The sequence below is a fragment of the Pelobates fuscus genome, chromosome 7, assembly GCF_036172605.1.
Source record: "Pelobates fuscus isolate aPelFus1 chromosome 7, aPelFus1.pri, whole genome shotgun sequence".
Lineage (NCBI taxonomy): Eukaryota > Metazoa > Chordata > Amphibia > Anura > Pelobatidae > Pelobates > Pelobates fuscus.
In genome coordinates this window covers 198,799,911-198,817,955 of record NC_086323.1, presented here as the reverse complement: position 1 = coordinate 198,817,955, position 18,045 = coordinate 198,799,911, and the positions used below count along the sequence as shown (strand labels likewise).

General features: G+C 42.8%; 1 protein-coding gene across 1 annotated transcript in view; it reads right to left on the bottom strand.

Moving 5' to 3' along the window:
* The window catches only part of LOC134568461 (gastrula zinc finger protein XlCGF17.1-like), a 76,112-nt gene extending 66,492 nt beyond the window's left edge, over nucleotides 1–9,620 (bottom strand). The window contains exon 1 of the mRNA XM_063427066.1: nucleotides 9,443–9,620. Coding sequence (XP_063283136.1) covers nucleotides 9,443–9,506 — 64 coding nt within the window. The 5' untranslated portion in view covers nucleotides 9,507–9,620. The remainder of the gene's footprint in view (nucleotides 1–9,442) is intronic.
* Between the last annotated feature and the right edge of the window lie 8,425 nt (nucleotides 9,621–18,045).

Below are 18,045 nucleotides of genomic sequence, written 5' to 3'. Positions count from 1 at the left end.
TGCTCCTAGCGCTCTCAGAGGACTCCAAGCACTGCAGACGACACCACAACCACCGCAGGCTCCACAACCGCCGTAGCTTAACTGGAGCCGCGCCGTCTTCCTTCCACCCTGGATCGGCTTCTGTCCTCCAGGACCGTGTGGGGAAGACCTCTCCTCCAGGAGAGCGTATCCGGAACAAGCTCTTAAAAGAGCTAAGTGATTAAGAGCTCAGGGGAATATGCAGAGCATAGCAATCCCCAATGTGATATAGCAGTTCCCTCCAATAACGAGACACGGCTACGTATTGAGGGTCAGAAGAGGTCTGAGGACTGGAACACCCAGCCTGCTTTTTATTAGGATAAGGTACACACAGGACACTCCCAGGGGGAGGATGAAATTAACCAATAACAGCATAGTACAGCCCACATGTTCCCTCCCCTCAGATAAACAGTTAAACCAATTATTACATACAATAAAAATACAGTTTTCACATACACACTGTAACTTTAAAACCATACATTCAATTTCAATAAAAGTTACATATTCAGACTCAGCATACATCAAACATAAATCCTTCCAAAAATCAGCCAAATCCCTCCAGTGGATCAAAAGTTAGCTGGAAGTCCTTTATGACCGACCGCAAGCACAATTTCCTGCCCAAAACAGTTCCATAGATTTGGGCTGTGCGGTCGGTCAATTTCATGCCGAAAAAACGACTAAGTCCCATTTCGAACGGGACTTAGTCTCTGGAGCTGCAAGTTCCGTATGGGAGAAGGTAAGGGTCAGCGGTGTTCGGCAGAATGTGTAGCCGATTTTAGTTCCACAGAATCTTTAGCATACACCGCTGACCGCATTCGAGGAAACCAAGATGGCCGCCGCCACGTGCAATTAACCGGCAGTAACCCTACAGCCTGGGAGGTAAATTGCCTGCACACTTTAGCTTCTGGGTGGTCTGCCTGTGTGGTACTTGGTTCAGTAAGCCCTATTTACTGAACCAAGTGGGGGAAAGCCAGGAACAAGTTATTTTACCGGTCTGGGGACATAGTCTTAAAGGGGCATTGTTCAGCAAAGTCACAATATGTCCCCAGACGGTTCTTAAAGGGCCATACACACCCAATTAAAGTTAATACATTTTCAGGGGCACAATCTTCCAGGGGCCATAGTCATGAGGCAGGAGGCTGGCAAACATGCTTCTCCACAATCCAGGGAAGCAGGGCACTTTCTCATTTAAAGGGCCAGTTACAAATAGCGATTTGTAACAATGATAATACTACAATACCACAAAAAAATAAATAATAATAATTACACCATCCGATAAACCTATGGTGTTTGCGTTCTGGCACACTGGGCCATCTATATGTAGGGCAAGTTGCCCCATAATGGGTTAATTCGCCGTCGCCGGCGAGCTCGCCAGGAGTTTAATACGAGTGCTTTTGGTTATCCTTGACACTGGTCACACCCCACAGGCTGCTTAACGGGCCGATATGGTGTATGGGATCACCATATAGTTAATAGAAAGCCAAAATTAGACGGCCTAGGCTGTCTGGGTTCTCTTGGCTAATGTATATAGTTCTAGTTTTTTATGTGTTATTATTTATTTCTTGTGTAACTTGTCTTTGGAAATATTGGTACCAACAGCGGAAATGGAATGACAGATGTAATGTATATAAGACAGGGCAGTGTACATATAACAATGGTCGGGTCTTTAAAATCCTCTCCCCCGGTTACCAGGGCATGGTCGAGGCGTGTGGAGACATAACAAAGTACAAACCTTACCACAAAGCTTTCCATCCCATCACACAATGGTTTTAAAAATACTTTCTCTGAATGCTAAGGGTCTCAACTCCCCACACAAGCACAGACTCGCACTGCGAGATGCCAAGCAAGCCCATGCTCAAGTTATTTTCTTCCAGGAAACACATTTTGCAAAATCTAGCAGGCCAACCTTTCAGTCCCCAGCATTCCCGACGAGCTTTCACTCCTGCTGTTCCAAGAAAAAAAGGGGAGTTTCTATAATAATAAGTAAAGATGTGGCCTTTGAATTTGTATCCAAACATGTAGACCCCAACGGCAGATATCTTGTTATCCTATGCCATATTAATAACGCCCCATATACCCTGGTGAATTGGTACGGCCCACACTCTGACCAACCGGGATTCCTAGACAGACTCCTACAAAAAATAGAGTCCTGGAGACTTGGTGAAGTCATCATAGGAGGTGATACCAACTTTATTCTCGACCACCACTCAGACACTTCCACAAACCATGAGGTGGCAAGCTCCACTCGACACCACCGGCAACAGATCTCTTCACGAATAAATCAAATTCTTTTAGAACATGGGTACATAGATCCCTGGAGGGTAACCCACCCCCTAGAGCGTGACTATTCCTTCCACTAAGGGGCACATAACTCATATTCCCGGATCGACCGGTTTTTGATTCATAGATCCCGTATCACTAACGTAGTGGACAGCACAATGGGGTTGATTACGTGGTCGGACCATGCCCCGATTACTCTGACAATGAGTGACCAGTACCATTGCAAAGGGAAAGGGGCATGGCGCCTAAATGAACACCTGACTGACCCGCAGATCCGTCGAGACGTTGCACAAGAGCTAGAAAATTATTTTCAAATAAATCTAGTGCAAGAATCAGGCATCGCCTCGGTGTGGTTGGCCCATAAGGCTTACATAAGAGGGGTCCTTATTAAGCATGCCAGCAGAGCCAAAGCTCAGAGGCTGAAAAAATATCTAGACCTTACTAAAAAATTGATGGAAGTCTCGGCTACAAACAAATCCTCCCCCACTGATCACCAAAACCAAGCCATTAAAGTTATTAAGTCAGAGCTAATGGAGTTGGAGCTGGCCAAAACCAATTTCCTGTTACGTAGAATGAAGCAGAGATATTTTGCACAGGGTAATAAGGCATGGGCATTGTTGGCCTCTCAACTAAGGAAAAAAGCAGCAGCAGCCAAGATAGCATACATACTCTCGCCGCAAGGGAAAAAAATTATGAACCCTGATAGCATAGTGCAGGAATTCGCCAACTACTATGGCTCATTGTATAATCTAGAAAAGGATGGCCACACAATTGTCCCCTTGAACATTAGATTACGGCTTTTTTGGACAGGGTTTCACTCCCCTGTTTACCAGAGAACGTGGAGTCGGACCTCCTAGCACCTATCACTGATTCAGAGATACTAGAACAGATACAAGCCCTACCAGCTGCAAAAAGCCCAGGGCCAGACGGGCTGTCAGCCGTCTACTATAAGACTTACTGTGACCAATTGACACCGTACCTGACTATACTCTTCAATGGAGGTCTAGTAAAGGGTAATCTCCCCACAGACATGCTTCGGGCACATATAGTTACCCTACCCAAACCTGGGAAAAAAACAACCATCTGTGCCAATTTTAGGCCCATTTCTCTACTGGATATTGATACAAAATTATATGCAAAAATTTTAGCAGACAGGGTAGCCCCATTTCTCACTACACTAATCCACTATAATCAATCTGGCTTCATTAGAGGTCGTCAAGGGTCGGATAACTCCAGGCATCTTCTTAACATACTTCATCATCTAGACACCACAGGGATGGAAGGCCTTCTCCTAGCGCTGGACGCGGAGAAGGCCTTTGACAGGCTTAATTGGATGTATATGAAGGAGGTCTTAATGAGATTTGGGTTCCCAGATGCGTACATAGGTGCCATTATGGCATTATACTCCCACCCCACGGCCTGCGTCTCAAATGCAGGATTTATATCTGCTCCGTTTGATATTAATAATGGCTCCAGGCAGGGTTGCCCCCTTTCCCCCCTGCTTTTCGTTCTTTGCTTGGAGTCATTGGCTCAGCTCATACGAGACGAACCTAACATCAAGGGGGTACAGATAGGTGACCAACAACATAAACTTTCTCTGTTCGCTGACGATATAATATTGACTCTAGCGAATCCGGCGAACTCCCTATCTGCGCTCCTTAATCTCTTAGTGCAATTCTGTGAGATAACGTTTTATAAACTCAACACTAGCAAATCTCAAGCGCTCCCGATTAATATCCCCCAGGAGCAAAAAGGGCATCTTCAACGGAGTTTCCAGTTTGACTGGAGGGAGGAATTTGTAACATACCTGGGAATTAGAGTCACTAAAACGGTAAAATCCCTATTCCAACACAACCACACTAGAATCTTTAATGTGATAAAACAAGAACTGGAGTCATGGAATGGGATAAAATTGTCTTGGGCAGGACATATAAATGTTATTAAGATGATGTCATTGGCTAAGCTACTATATGTGTTCAGAATGATTCCGACTCATGTACCCAAATCATATTGTTATAAAGTACAAAGACTCTTCTCTGCTTTTGTATGGGCAAATAAGAAAGCCAGGATAGGAGGCGGCTGCCTACAGAGACCGCTAGATAGGGGAGGCATGGGAATTCCACATGTCTGGACATACCACAGGGCGACATTGCTAGCACAAGCGATCAACTTACATGCCCCTAGGGGTTTACTTAACTGGATAGACTTAGAACAACAACAAATGCAGGGTGACAGCCTACTAGAGTACATGTGGACCCCCGAATTTCTGCGTGGTACGCAACCACCACTATCCCCCACCACATTAGCATCCATCTCAACCTGGGATGCCTTATTGAAAGCTCGTAGATGTACCAGGAGGTATCACAGGCTGAGCCCCCTGGGGGCATTATCCGCAGTTTCTCCGTGGCTCTCCCTGACACGTTGGAGGGCACATGGAATAACTAAAGTATCCCAACTTCTCTCGGGTGGCTCAATAATACCATTTGCTGACCTACAACAGAAATATAATCTGCCCTCCAACTTCACGTTCTTATATCTACAAATGAAAAGTGTCCTTATGGACTATGTAGATTACAGTGTAACAGACATGACTGAGGAGCGAACAGGAGTTGCTAACTTAATTGCTACGGGATGGGACAGACCTCTAAAGCCCAAACTTCTTTCACTTTGTTATAGATCACATTTTACCAACTCTGACAAGACTCAATTCCCATTTGCGGCTGCGTGGGAAAAAGAAACAGGGCAAAAGACGATGACGGACCAATGGGTGGACAGAATGAATGCCCTCAAGGGCATGACCACTTGTTTTTCCCACTGGGAAGCACATAGAAAACTAATATATCACTGGTATTTGACCCCCGATAGGCTTAGTCATATGTATACAAATGCGTCAGGGGTCTGCTGGAGGTGTGGAGGGAATAGGGGCACTATGCTCCATATTTGGTGGCGGTGCCACAAAATTAGGCCGCTGTGGGAAACTGTGCAAATGCTGGTCCGTGAACTGGGACTTGAGACGCCCCTATCACATGAGACCTTCCTGTGGCTAGACTTCCCCCAACAATATAGCTTTTCTAAGCGTGCGCTGTTGGCCCAGATTGCGCTGGCTGCTAGAGCACTGATAGCTCTAAACTGGAAATCGGAGACATGTCCGTCCAAGCAAATGCTACTAGATAAGATACAACTCAATTACTCCTATGAGCGTATGTCAGTGACTACCCCATCCCAACAACAAAAAAATGCAAATATCTGGGACAGCTGGCAGATCAGATACCCACCTTGAGCGGACTATAGGGGAAGAGGAGAGGGGGGGGATGAGGAAGAGGGGATGCTAACTCGGATACTCCATCGGAGGTAACCCCGCAATGGTTCTCCCAGTTAAAGTGAAGACCCTGACCTAAAAAACCTAATGACCTAACGACGTAATGTAGTCTATATGTGACACTACGATGCCAAAACAAGACTCCATTCACTGATGTGAAACTGTACCTTATTTCCAGGTTTTTGTATCATACTTTCTTTTTCCTTTTCACCCTTCTCCCTGAGCTTAGTTATCCTGATCTTTTTGCTCCTTTTTTTTTTCTTTTCTCTCTAAATACGGGCAACCTCATACTGTTGGAGACAGAGTACGTTAATGTGCAACACAGCAGACGACATATTGTCAAAGAGGAAGAATGATTCACCCATAGCACACGTACAGAGGAGCTACTCAGTTATTCACAGAGTTAAGAGGGGGGAGAGTGATATCAGAAACCCCAAAACTAATTATCTGACAAGACGGGGGAACATACAAAGGTTGACTCGAAGTGGGTGAGAAGCTAGGCCATTGACGGTACTCAATGCTAAACTAACCCCTGTACTTTCGCAATGCCTCATGCTTGTCCAAATGCTGATATATTGTTGTAGTGTGATATGGTCATATTGTTTTATGGTTATGCTGTATTGTCAGCTGGGTGTTGTACTCTTGATGTATGAACATGTCACTGTAACCCGTGTACCCCCTTCCCCCTTTTTTCTTTCTGTATCCCTCATATCTTGACTAATATTTGAAAAAGTAAATAAACTTCAAGTATTAAAAAAAAATGTATATTTATTCAAACAATACACAGCATCTCAAAATAACATAAAATATTTGCACACATCTGTACCAATACAGCAATATGTATGCACTTAAGTTAATTTCCATTTTTGATGTTAAGTATTCGTGATGAATAGCTTTCTGCAAAAGGTATTACATGTCATATAAGAATTACGTTAATTAGGATAAGGTTATTTGATTATTTAAAATAAGTTTAAAAAGGGATGTGGCTTAATCACCATTCTGTCCAATCTATTATTAAAATCATATGTTATAATAATGGTTACACTTGGGAGGTTAAATAGAATTTACACATATATTTAAATGAATACATTCAGAGAAAGGCATTTCTTAATACACATGGGAGTCTTGCCTGGAATGCTGGGTCGAAGGTTATAATAACAGTGGGCCTTCATCATTGATATACAATGGACATATGTTCTACAACTGATATTAGATGTCTAGGTAGGGCCTCTAAGTTCCTGTGTATGAAAGAAGTCGGAAATCATGTAATTTGCAACTAATACAAGAATGCTAATAATAATATTACAAATATAAAATCCTAAAACACATTAGATATTTTAAAGCTCATTAAATATTTTTAAGAAGGTTGACATTTGACTCCAAATTATGAGTGACTGATTGGCATATGACACAAAATTAGTATATTTATTAGTTATGGTCTCAGCTGCATTGTATGCCCTAAGAAAAACCCTAGAAAATTTGAAGTAAACATAACCTTTGCTTGAAGTCTGTATTAACATGGGGTTGGGGGAAGTAGCCTTTCACTCTGTAACAGACAGAACATACAATCACAATGTATGGTTGCTGGAAAGTCATCATATGTATGTTAATAATCAAAGTGATAAGACAATAGTATACACACTAACAACAGAATAATAAATCTGCTAAATTGAAAGGGTCCCAGGTGTACCTCACTAACACCCAAAATAGTAAACAGTGAAACAAAAAAAGTGGAAACCACATCCAATAAGCATACACTATTAAGATACAACCTGGAGAGTAAAAACCAGAGCTGGAATATTCTATATAAGAATAATATTGAATCTAAAATAATGAAAAAATACAAATCATAGCATAATCCAGTATTATAATGGTGAGAAATGTGGTGCTAGTAGCAAACTCACAAACAAAAGTAGAAATCAGGCCTCTCACCCCCTTGGGGTATAGTGATCTTGATAGTAGATTCAAGCAATATGAATATCTTCAAAGGAATGGATAAGAAGAACCATACATGGTGAAGTATGTAAGAAAAATACAAAATATATTTATTAGATTGCACTTACAGACATAAAGATGTTATGAAACATATCTCCACTCCAAGTGGAACTGAACAGCAGTGTGATGGGAATTGTCAACTGGAGAGAATTCCAACTTGGGCAACGCGTTTCGTCCAAACTTTGAATAATATCCCTGAAGAAGTCCCTGATACAAAGTTTGGACGAAACGCGTTGGATATCTGACTATTTGTTTTATTTGCTTTTTATGCATATATTTGAATATATATATGCATAATATTTTATGCATTTTCTCCTTTTTTCTGCTGCCCAAGTTGGAATTCTCTCCAGTTGACAATTCCCATCACACTGCTGTTCAGTTCCACTTGGAGTGGAGATATGTTTCCTAACATCTTTATGTCTGTAAGTGCAATCTAATAAATATATTTTGTATTTTTCTTACATACTTCACCATGTATGGTTCTTTTTATCCATTCCTTCGAAGATATTCATATTGCTTGAATCTACTATCAAGATCACTATACCCCAAGGGGGTGAGAGGCCTGATTTCTACTTTTGTTTGTGAGTTTGCTACTAGCACCACATTTCTCACCATTATAATACTGGATTATGCTATGATTTGTATTTTTTCATTATTTTAGATTCAATATTATTCTTATATAGAATATTCCAGCTCTGGTTTTTACTCTCCAGGTTGTATGCTTATTGGATGTGGTTTCCACTTTTTTTGTTTCATCATACGTACGTTGACAGCTACTATCACAGTTACTACATACAGTGTCAGCATGATCAAAATTCACAATACAAGATATTTTATTTCTATGTTAAGGCATGGCCTTATACAATTTTAGAGACTCATCACCTGTGTGAGATCTCTGATGTCTTTCAAGATTAGGTTTAGAACATGAGAACGGTTTCTCTCCTGTGTGAGTCCTCCGATGTCTGGCAAGACTTGAATCATGCCGAAAACATTTTCCACATTCAGAACATGAGAACGGTTTCTCTCCTGTGTGAGTTCTCCGATGACTGGCAAGATTTGAATGTTGCCGAAAACATTTTCCACATTCAGAACATGAGAACGGTTTCTCTCCTGTGTGAGTTCGCTGATGACAAACAAGCTCTGCTTTAGTGACAAAACATTTTCCACATTCAGAACATGAGAACGGTTTCTCTCCGGTGTGAGTTCTCTGATGACTGACAAGATTTGAATCATGCCGAAAACATTTTCCACATTCAGAACATGTGAACGGTTTCTCTCCGGTGTGAGTTCTCTGATGACTGACAAGATTTGAATCATGCCGAAAACATTTTCCACATTCAGAACATGTGAACGGTTTCTCTCCTGTGTGTGTTCTCTGATGACTGACAAGATGTGAATGTTGCCCAAAACATTTTCCACATTCAGAACATGAGAACGGTTTCTCTCCTGTGTGAGTTCTCTGATGATCTACAAACACTGATTTTCTAAGAAAACATTTTCCACATTCAGAACATGAGAATAGTTTCTCTCCTGTGTGAGTTCTCTGATGGCTGACAAGATCTGCTTTAGTGACAGAACATTTTCCACATTCAGAACATGAGAACGGTTTCTCTCCTGTGTGAGTTCTTTGATGATATACAACCCCTGATTTTGTAACAAAACATTTACCACATTCAGAACATGAAAACGGTTTCTCTCCTGTGTGAGTTCTCTGATGACAGACAAGAACTGCTTTAGTGACAAAACATTTTCCACATTCAGAACATGAGAATGGTTTATCTCCTGTGTGAGTTCTCTGATGACGGACAAGACCTGCTTTAGTGACAAAACATTTTCCACATTCAGAACATGAGAAAGGTTTGGGGTTTATGTTTACTATCGCCTTTGAGAACATTTAGGAATCTGAGAAAATGCTTGATTTTTCAGAGTTAAAGTCCTTGGTTCTGTTATTAAAAGATTTCTTCATAGCATTGCTTCGTGTATTTCTTTCAGTAAAACCTCTCCTGACAAATACTGCTGAAAGAAATATACTGGGAATTAAAGGAAATCAGTCACTATAAATTATTTTTTGCCATACTTAGAAAAAATTAAAAAATGATTTTAATAGATAAGAAATACAACCATAAGGTGTCAGTGACTGAGAAGAAATTAAAGCGGCACTGTCATGCTGAACTTACCTTTCTCCAATCAATTCCTCTTCTCTCCCTCTGTCAGGATCTGTTATTCATGTCTTCCAGTCTGCTCTAGTTTTCTTTAAAACATAAGACAAATTCCACTTGCCTTGTGGAAGTTTCCTACACCATGACCAGCGGAGGAACAAAGTGAGCTTTATTTCCGGTGGTCAGATAAATTTTCCCATAATTCTTAGCTTTCCTCCCTGTTCCTACCATGCTTCCTGTCAGTATTGCCGAACGTTCTGTCACCAAGACAGAACGCCGGCAAAACTGCCAAATTGCGTCCTAACAGAATGAGAACAGTTTCTCCATTTGTGTTAGAACGCAATTCGCGACTTTGTTCATATCGGAATTTCATTCGAATTAATGAAACTCCGATCCTATTAATTGCCGCGGCTGCATCTTGCAGTAGCTTAGTAGATAGCTCCCTAATACCGTGGGAATTAGGGAGCTATCTACCAAAAGGCTGAAAGACCTTGTAACAAAAAAAACTGTTTTATCCTTATAATTGCTGCATGGAACTGTGAACAAAGACTATTTGTTTTATTTAGCATTCCCTCGAAAGGACTGATCGTGCAATTTTATGTTGAACGACCGACCACCCAGAGTAGGAGTGTGGCACCAATTTACCCCGTTGACCTGTGGAAAACCGCACCTTAACATTCTAATGGATCAACAGGGTGGTCGGCATTTGTTTATGCATTTTGTCTAGTCGAACGCACTCAGCGGTGTTTGGTCGGCGACCGCGTGGAACTGATTTTGGCTACCTTTTTCCACTAACACCGCTGAACTTCTACCTTCTGTGCTTTCAACTAGAACCCTACGAACAAGGCGCTAATTCGTGAACGTATACATCCGAACTATCTGCGTTCAATGATGGGAAGTACGAACGGTTCCGTTTGTGCATTTTACACATATTACAAAGGGAAAATAGACCGACTGCAGAGATTGAAATTGTGGAACTATTTTGGGCAGAGAAACATGTGAACAGTCGTTCACATCCACATTTTGACTAACTCCCGAAACCCTTGTCCAATTCGTGCCATTTTTGGATATATTGTTCCCCTGAATGTATTGGTTATGATATGTACCTTTTGTTAAAACCCCAGGCATATTTTTAAAGTTATGAAAAATTTGGAAAAGAATTTCAGCTTGGAGATAATTGAACTGATACAACGATTAACTTAATTATCTCCTAAGCAGAGGGGAGGAATGTCTTGTAATTAATGGGTGTGCTTTTACTGTGATATTGTAACTGATTGGCTGCTGTACTTTCATTGTTGGTGCCCCACCAGGTCCAGTGGATGGTAACATTACTGTAAAAACCTGCATAAAAGCAGATGCTGTGTGGTTATTAAATCAGTTTTACATCACCCTTCAAAACGTAGCCTCGTCTCGTTATTGAAAGGGAACCTGCTCAGCATAATCACTAGCTCTTTTAAGAGCTCTGCTTTTCTCTCTATTCTGATGCAGCGGATGGGATATCGCAACTCTACTACAACACAGCGTCTTGACGGGAAGAAGGACGTCTCCAACGGCTGATACCCCTCTACAACCTGGGTAGCCGTTACAGACCTAAATTGGTCTTTCAGACAAATTTACGAACACTAAGTAAAGATGACTTAGTATTAAGTAAATTCTGCCCCTACTCGCTATATTGCGAGTAGGGGCATGCCTAGTAAACAGTGAGCAGCCAGTGGTGGGGGGGCTATTGTCAGGCAGGTGGGGCCCTAAATAACAATAAGGGGGTGGGTTATGGTCCCTCCCACTCCCCACCCTACAGCAGTGGGTGGGAGTCCTAAATTAGAATGTGGGGGTGGGACCTACTGTCCACCCCCTGGCCCCCACCCCTACATGGCGGGTGGGGGCCCTAAATAACAATAAGGGGGGGGACCTATTGTCTTCCCTCCCAGCCCCTATCCCTGAGCCATGGGTTGGTGCCCTAAATAACAATAAAGGGGGGACCTATTGTCCTCCACCCTGGCCCCCACCACTGAGCGGCAGATGGGAGCCCTAAATGAAAATTCCCCCCCACAAGGTGACTATGGTTCTTCCCACCCAAATAAAAAACTATCCCCTACCTACCCCAGTCAACCTTAAAATAGTGAGGGGGAGGGGCGGGGCCTAACGAACAAGCTGAACAGTCGCAAGATAGATGGGCTCCTGCTCTAAAAGCCGATTACCGGTGAATACTCAAAATAATCGAGACTCTACACGAACAAGGGCGCAAAACCTGGGTCCAGGACACCCTGGAGACCATCCTGATACTTTATCCGAGTGACTTCGGTGATCAGAGACCCGAAGTGGCACAGCACGGCCTGCTTGTGACGGAGCTGAGGAGAGACGGCCGCTCTCCTCGCCCTTACTGCGGGGGTGTGAAACCACTGAAACTCTACCCGTTCCAGCCCCGGACCGGCGGGTGTTAACCCGGTCCGCTTCTAAGAGGCGACCCACCTGTAAAAAAAAAAAAATTGAAAAATAGTGCTGGGCGAGCAGAACATGCGGGCAGAGCCAAGCAAAATGGCGGACGTCACGTGCGATCTCAAGCACCACGGAGAACAGCCTGACTTGCTGACCAGGATAAACGACCTATTTAACGCCTTCTGGGGAAAATTAGCACTTAGGGAGCAGCAGGCTAAAAGACACAAACAGGAGGAACACTTACCAAAGGCGCAGCCGCACACCCTCGAACACAGAGGGCCCAGCCATGGCGCAGAAGACCCCACGCGGGCATACAAGCTCACAGGCCGAAACCCAATGCTGGCTAAGTTCCAACACAAGGAAAATCCGAACCCACATAAATCCAGAGAACCGCAGCAAATCCAGAGAAGTGCAGCTACTCCTGCCCCTGAATCAAGGGCAAGCCAAGACTTGGATGGCGCAAAGCACCCAGCGCGGGTCTCACGACCACCCAGACAGCCCCGACAAGCCTCACAATGCCCGCTCCACATCCACACTAAACCTGTGGGTCCCTCCGCTGGAAGGCTCCTGAACCTGGCAAAGACACACTCCGGGCTCGTAATACCGAGACAGCGGGCCGGGAGGGCCCTTCAAGTAAAGCTCACTGATAAAAGTTCCCAGGGACTGTACTAGGCACTCAGAGGGGATCGGCTGAGCGTAGGCACACGAACGGAGCCTGCCAGGCATTCACCTCGCTACAACTGGACTCCCTCACCACACCTCATAACAAAGGACCTGCATTTATATGTTAGATTAGTGTACAGTAATAGTCTTTAACCTGCTGTTATTTTATTTTACTTTAATTCCTACAGAATTTTTGTCTTTGTTTTTTCTATGTGATAACCTAACTTGCATTGCATTAGACCACTTGCCAACATAACTTAAGGCAGCAATCCAAGCCTGTTTATATATGGCATAACACTGATGGTTTACTTTTTTTGTCTAAAACATGCTGTTACTGAATTGAGCATAGCGTCATCCTCTTTAGCAGGAAAAGCAATTTTATATGTTTTGCTGCCTTTGTTTGTTTCTTTAAAGTGAGAATTTATACTGAGCTCCATATGTTGTGTATTAAGCGCCGAGTAACATACTAACGCTCACCTCCTTAGTAAGTACTCCTAAGCAAGAATTTCCCTATAACCCTGACACCAAGGCATTGATGACCATAACTTGTGGCGCAGATCAAATATTGTTTTATGGCACTATGTCCTATCTAAGCGTGTACCTCTCTTGTCCTGATAACAGACCGGGAGAAGGTGCCTGAAAAGCCATATCAATGCAGATACAAAGATAACTGCTCACCCAAGCAATGTTAATACTGTACGCCTGCATGGAAATGCTCTAACCTCTAGACCTAATCTTACGTTATTTCATTTTACATGCTCTATTATTGTTGCCTTGTCAGATTAACGCATCAATCTATACCATATTAAAAAATGTGCACTGTTCAATCATTAAAATAGTGAGGGGGAAATAAGATAACTAACTTGTAAAGAAAAATAAAACTTACCATTGGATGTCTTCTTTTTTCAAAAATCTTAATTTTTCTTAAATCTTCATTTTTCAGCCCCCAAAAAGGCCAAATAAAAAAACCATCATACCTGTCAAACTTAAAATAAAATAAAAAGCCCGGGCGCAAAAAAAAAAACCTGACGCTAATTTTTTTTATCCATCTTCACACATGGAGGGCAAGGCGCAGACTCGGCTCCACAGGGCGGGGCAAGGCTTATAAAGCCTTGCCCAGCCCTGCAATTAGGCTAAGAACACTCTGATTGGTTTGTTTAAGCCAATCAGAATGCTCTTTGTCATTTTACACAGCGTGGGAAAATTCCAAAGAACTTGCGGAGCTCAGTCTGCGCCGAGCCCTCCATGGGTTAAGATGGATTAATTTTTTTTAGCGTCAGGTTATTTCTTTTTATTCCGTTTTTTTTTGCACTCCGGTTTATTTTATTTTAAGTTCGACGGGTATGATGGTTTTTTATTTGGCCTTTTTGGGGGCTGAAAAATGAAGATTTTAGAAAAATGAAGATTTTAGAAAAAACTGCAATTTTACTCACGGTAAATTCCTTTTTCCTTAATATGGTGGCAGTACAATAGGGATGTACTCTTCCCATAGGCAAGCATCTGAAAGAAATCATCAATTAACATAAAAAGTTCCTCCCCCTACCAGGTATAAGAGACCCTGCAGCCTTAGGACCTCAGTACGTGTCAAGAAAACCACAGCGGAACCACAAAAACCTCAAAAAAACTTTTTATTAATTAGATAAAGGGAGGGTGTGCTGAACTGCCACCATATTAAGGAAAAAGGAATTTACGGTGAGTAAAATTGCAGTTTTTCCTGGCATATGGTGGCAGTACAATATCGAGATCCCAAGTAAGAGATTCTTTCTTTTGTATGATTTGATATACACATGATTGCATCCAAGTCTTCTTCCTTTTTCGACCACTGCGTAAGTATTTCCTATTGCAAGGGCCTTGATTCCGCTCTGGCCCATTTTACTGCTGGAATCATAGAGGTCAGATGACCCAAAACTTGCATGGCTTTTCTTACGGAACATTCTGATACCTGAAGAAGTTTCATTATCAACCTCTTTATCTTCTTCTTGCTTGAAAGATGAATTGACAGGGTATCTGACTTGATCAAAAACCCTAAAAATAGGATGGACTTTGAAGGGGTAAGATGTGACTTTTCTAGATTTATAATCCACCCATGTTCTTCCAGGGTTTTTAGAGTGTAGGCCACATCTGAATTCAGCGTAGTTCTTGTATCTACTTTTATCCACCAGTCGTCCAAATAGGGTACGATTGTGATACCTTGTAGCCTTAGAAGTGCAGTGATTGGCGTGAGGATCTTTGTAAAAATCCTGGGTGCTGAGGCTAGCCCGAACGGGAGAGCCCTGAACTGGAAATGATGGATACTCTTTCCTTTATTTATAGCAAACCTGAGGTATCTTCTTGAGCTCACATCCATAGGAACATGCAGATAGGCATCCTTTAGATCCAAGGTGGCCATAAAATCTCCTCTTCGAAGGATATGAGTGACAGACTATTGTTTCCATTTGGAAATGTTGATAAGAAACGAGTTTGTTTAGGGATTTTAGATCTAAAATTGGGCGAAAAGACATGTCTGGGTTTGGAACAAGGAACAAGCGGGAGTATACCCCTTGATAAACTTGAGAATTTGGAACCCTTTCTATAACACCTTTTCTTAAGAGGGAAACAGTGGCGGTAAAAAGGGCTTGTTTTTTTGTTTTAATTTTGACTGGTAGGAGGAGACAAGGAATTTCGACCTTGGAGAATCCAAGAATTCTATTCGGTAACCATTTTGGATTATATTCAAAACCTATGGATTTGTAGTTTCTCTCCATTTGTGAACGAAACTCTGTAACCTTCCTCCTACTCTGATGGCGTCAGAAATGTTTGTTTCTGTCAGATTTGTCTTTTTGAGTGTCAAACTTCTGAGATCTCTTTTGTTGACGAAAACCCCTGGGTTTGTCTTGAAAACCCCTCCGGTGCCTGAATTGGAAATTTCTGTACCTGGGCTTCCAGGAATACTTTCTGTCTTGGGGCAAGGCCTTCTTAGTTTCTGACATTTGTCGTACCAATTCTTCTAGGGGAGACCCAAACAACTTTTTTTTCTCCAAGGGAAGTTCACATAATGCAGCTTTTGAAGCAGTGTCTGTTGCCCAGGCCTTAGGCCACAGTGCCCTTCAGGTTACAGATGACAAACCCATGATACGAGCTGATAGTTTAATCACCTCCGCAACAATATCCATAAGATATTCATTTGACAACCTCAAATTTTGGAATAGGAGGGACAGGCCTTTGTCCTGGGTATCACCCAGACCTTCTTCCAAGGTATTCAACCAAAGATTCTGAGCTCTTGCCACTGAAGCCCCGGCTAATGCAGCTTTTGCCTGAAAACCTGCTGCCTGATAAGCCCGTCTGCTGGAAGTTTCAGCTCTCTTATCCATAGGGTCTTTCAGACCCAAAATCTCCTCAATAGGTAAAGTAGTTTTTTTAGACAATTGCGCAACTTGTACATCAACTACTGGAAAATCTTCCCATTTATCATCCTCCTGTATTTTAACAATACTTTTAAAATGACTGGAGATAAAGGCCCTTTTCTCTGGGTTCTTCCATTCCCTGAAAATTAAATCCAGCATATTTTGTTGGATTGGAAGAAATTTACTCCTGGTTTTATCAGCTGTCTCATCAGCAAGGACCATAGTAAATAAATTTCCTCAGCTCGTCACGAGGAAACCCCACTTCATTATCAGAAGATTCACTAGAAGATTCTGAATCTGAAAAGGAACATTCCCCAGAAGAGAGTTCTGAACCAGATGGTGTCCTCTTCCTTTTAGCTCTCTGCTTATTAGTTATAACAGGAGAAGTCTGAGCTGTTTCTTTAAAAGACTCAAAGGTCTGGGCTAGATTATCCTGAAACCAAGACATTTCTTGTTGCTTGGATTTTTCTAGCGATAATGAGGAGCAATTATTACAGATTTTCCTTTTGAACCCATCTGGCAAAGGAGTGGAGCATTCACTACAACAGAGATGTTTAGAACTGGCTTTATTAGAAACAGGAGTAGGAACCTTGTCTTTATCCATATTGTCCGTAGAAACAGGGCTAGACATATCTGTATTACACAAAATTTAAACAATATTTGAATTGGACTTTAATCAATCTATCTAGAAAGTTTTAAAGAATAGAAGCCATCAGAATCCTACCTCTAAAACCTCTGACCCGTGTGGGGGGGCTGGTGACACGGGAGATCCCCAATGCCAAGCATCCATGCTGACAGACGGATCTGCACAGCATTATAGGCAGCTTATTTCGAATTTGGCGCCATTTTTTGTGGAGTTCAGACCACGCATGCGCGATAGCGCGGAACTCCGGTGGAACGCAAAACCACCCGGGCGTGCGTTCCACCGCTGTGCGCATGCTCCTCCAACAGACAGGGATTCGCTGCCCTAAAGGACCACCTCCTTGCTTAGCCAGTGACCCCACGTGGCATAAAAGCAGGCTTTCATACCTGCCTCCGTAACTGCAGTATGTCCAATGGCCGCTCAGCACTCCACCCGGGAGGCTATCAGGCCGGATCCCCCTGGCAGCAACCCATGTGCCTCACCACTGCTCTCCATCTTCCAGATGCCGACCGTTCCTGTTGGAACAAGAAAGAGAACTGAGGTCCTAAGGCTGCAGGGTCTCTTATACCTGGTAGGGGGAGGAACTTTTTATGTTAATTGATGATTTCTTTCAGATGCTTGCCTATGGGAAGAGTACATCCCTATTGTACTGCCACCATATGCCAGGAAAATAAAGATTTTAGAAAAATTAAGACATCAAATGGTAACTTTTATTTTTCTTTATAGGTTAGTTATTTTATCCCCCCTCACCAATTTTAGGGTGACGGGGGTAGGTAGGGGATAGTTTTTTATTTGGATGGGGGTGGTGACGTGGGGCTTGGGGACCACTAGTCAACTTGGGGGGGGGGGGGGGAATTTTCATTTAGGGCCCCACCCGCTCCTCAGGGTTGGGGGCCGGGGGGGGAGGACAATAGGCCCCTCCGCCCTTATTGTTATATAGGGCCCCCACACGTCGCTCAGGGGTGGGGACCCTTATAGCTATTTAGGGCCCCCACAGGCTGCTCACTGTTAAGTATACATGCCCCTATAGCGAGTAGGGGCATTCGGGAGATTTTAATCTCCCTTATGCTATTATGGGGGTCCACAGGGACTTCCTCTACCCACACAAAGATGGCGGCACCTTGAATATAGAACTGGGAAGAAAATAAA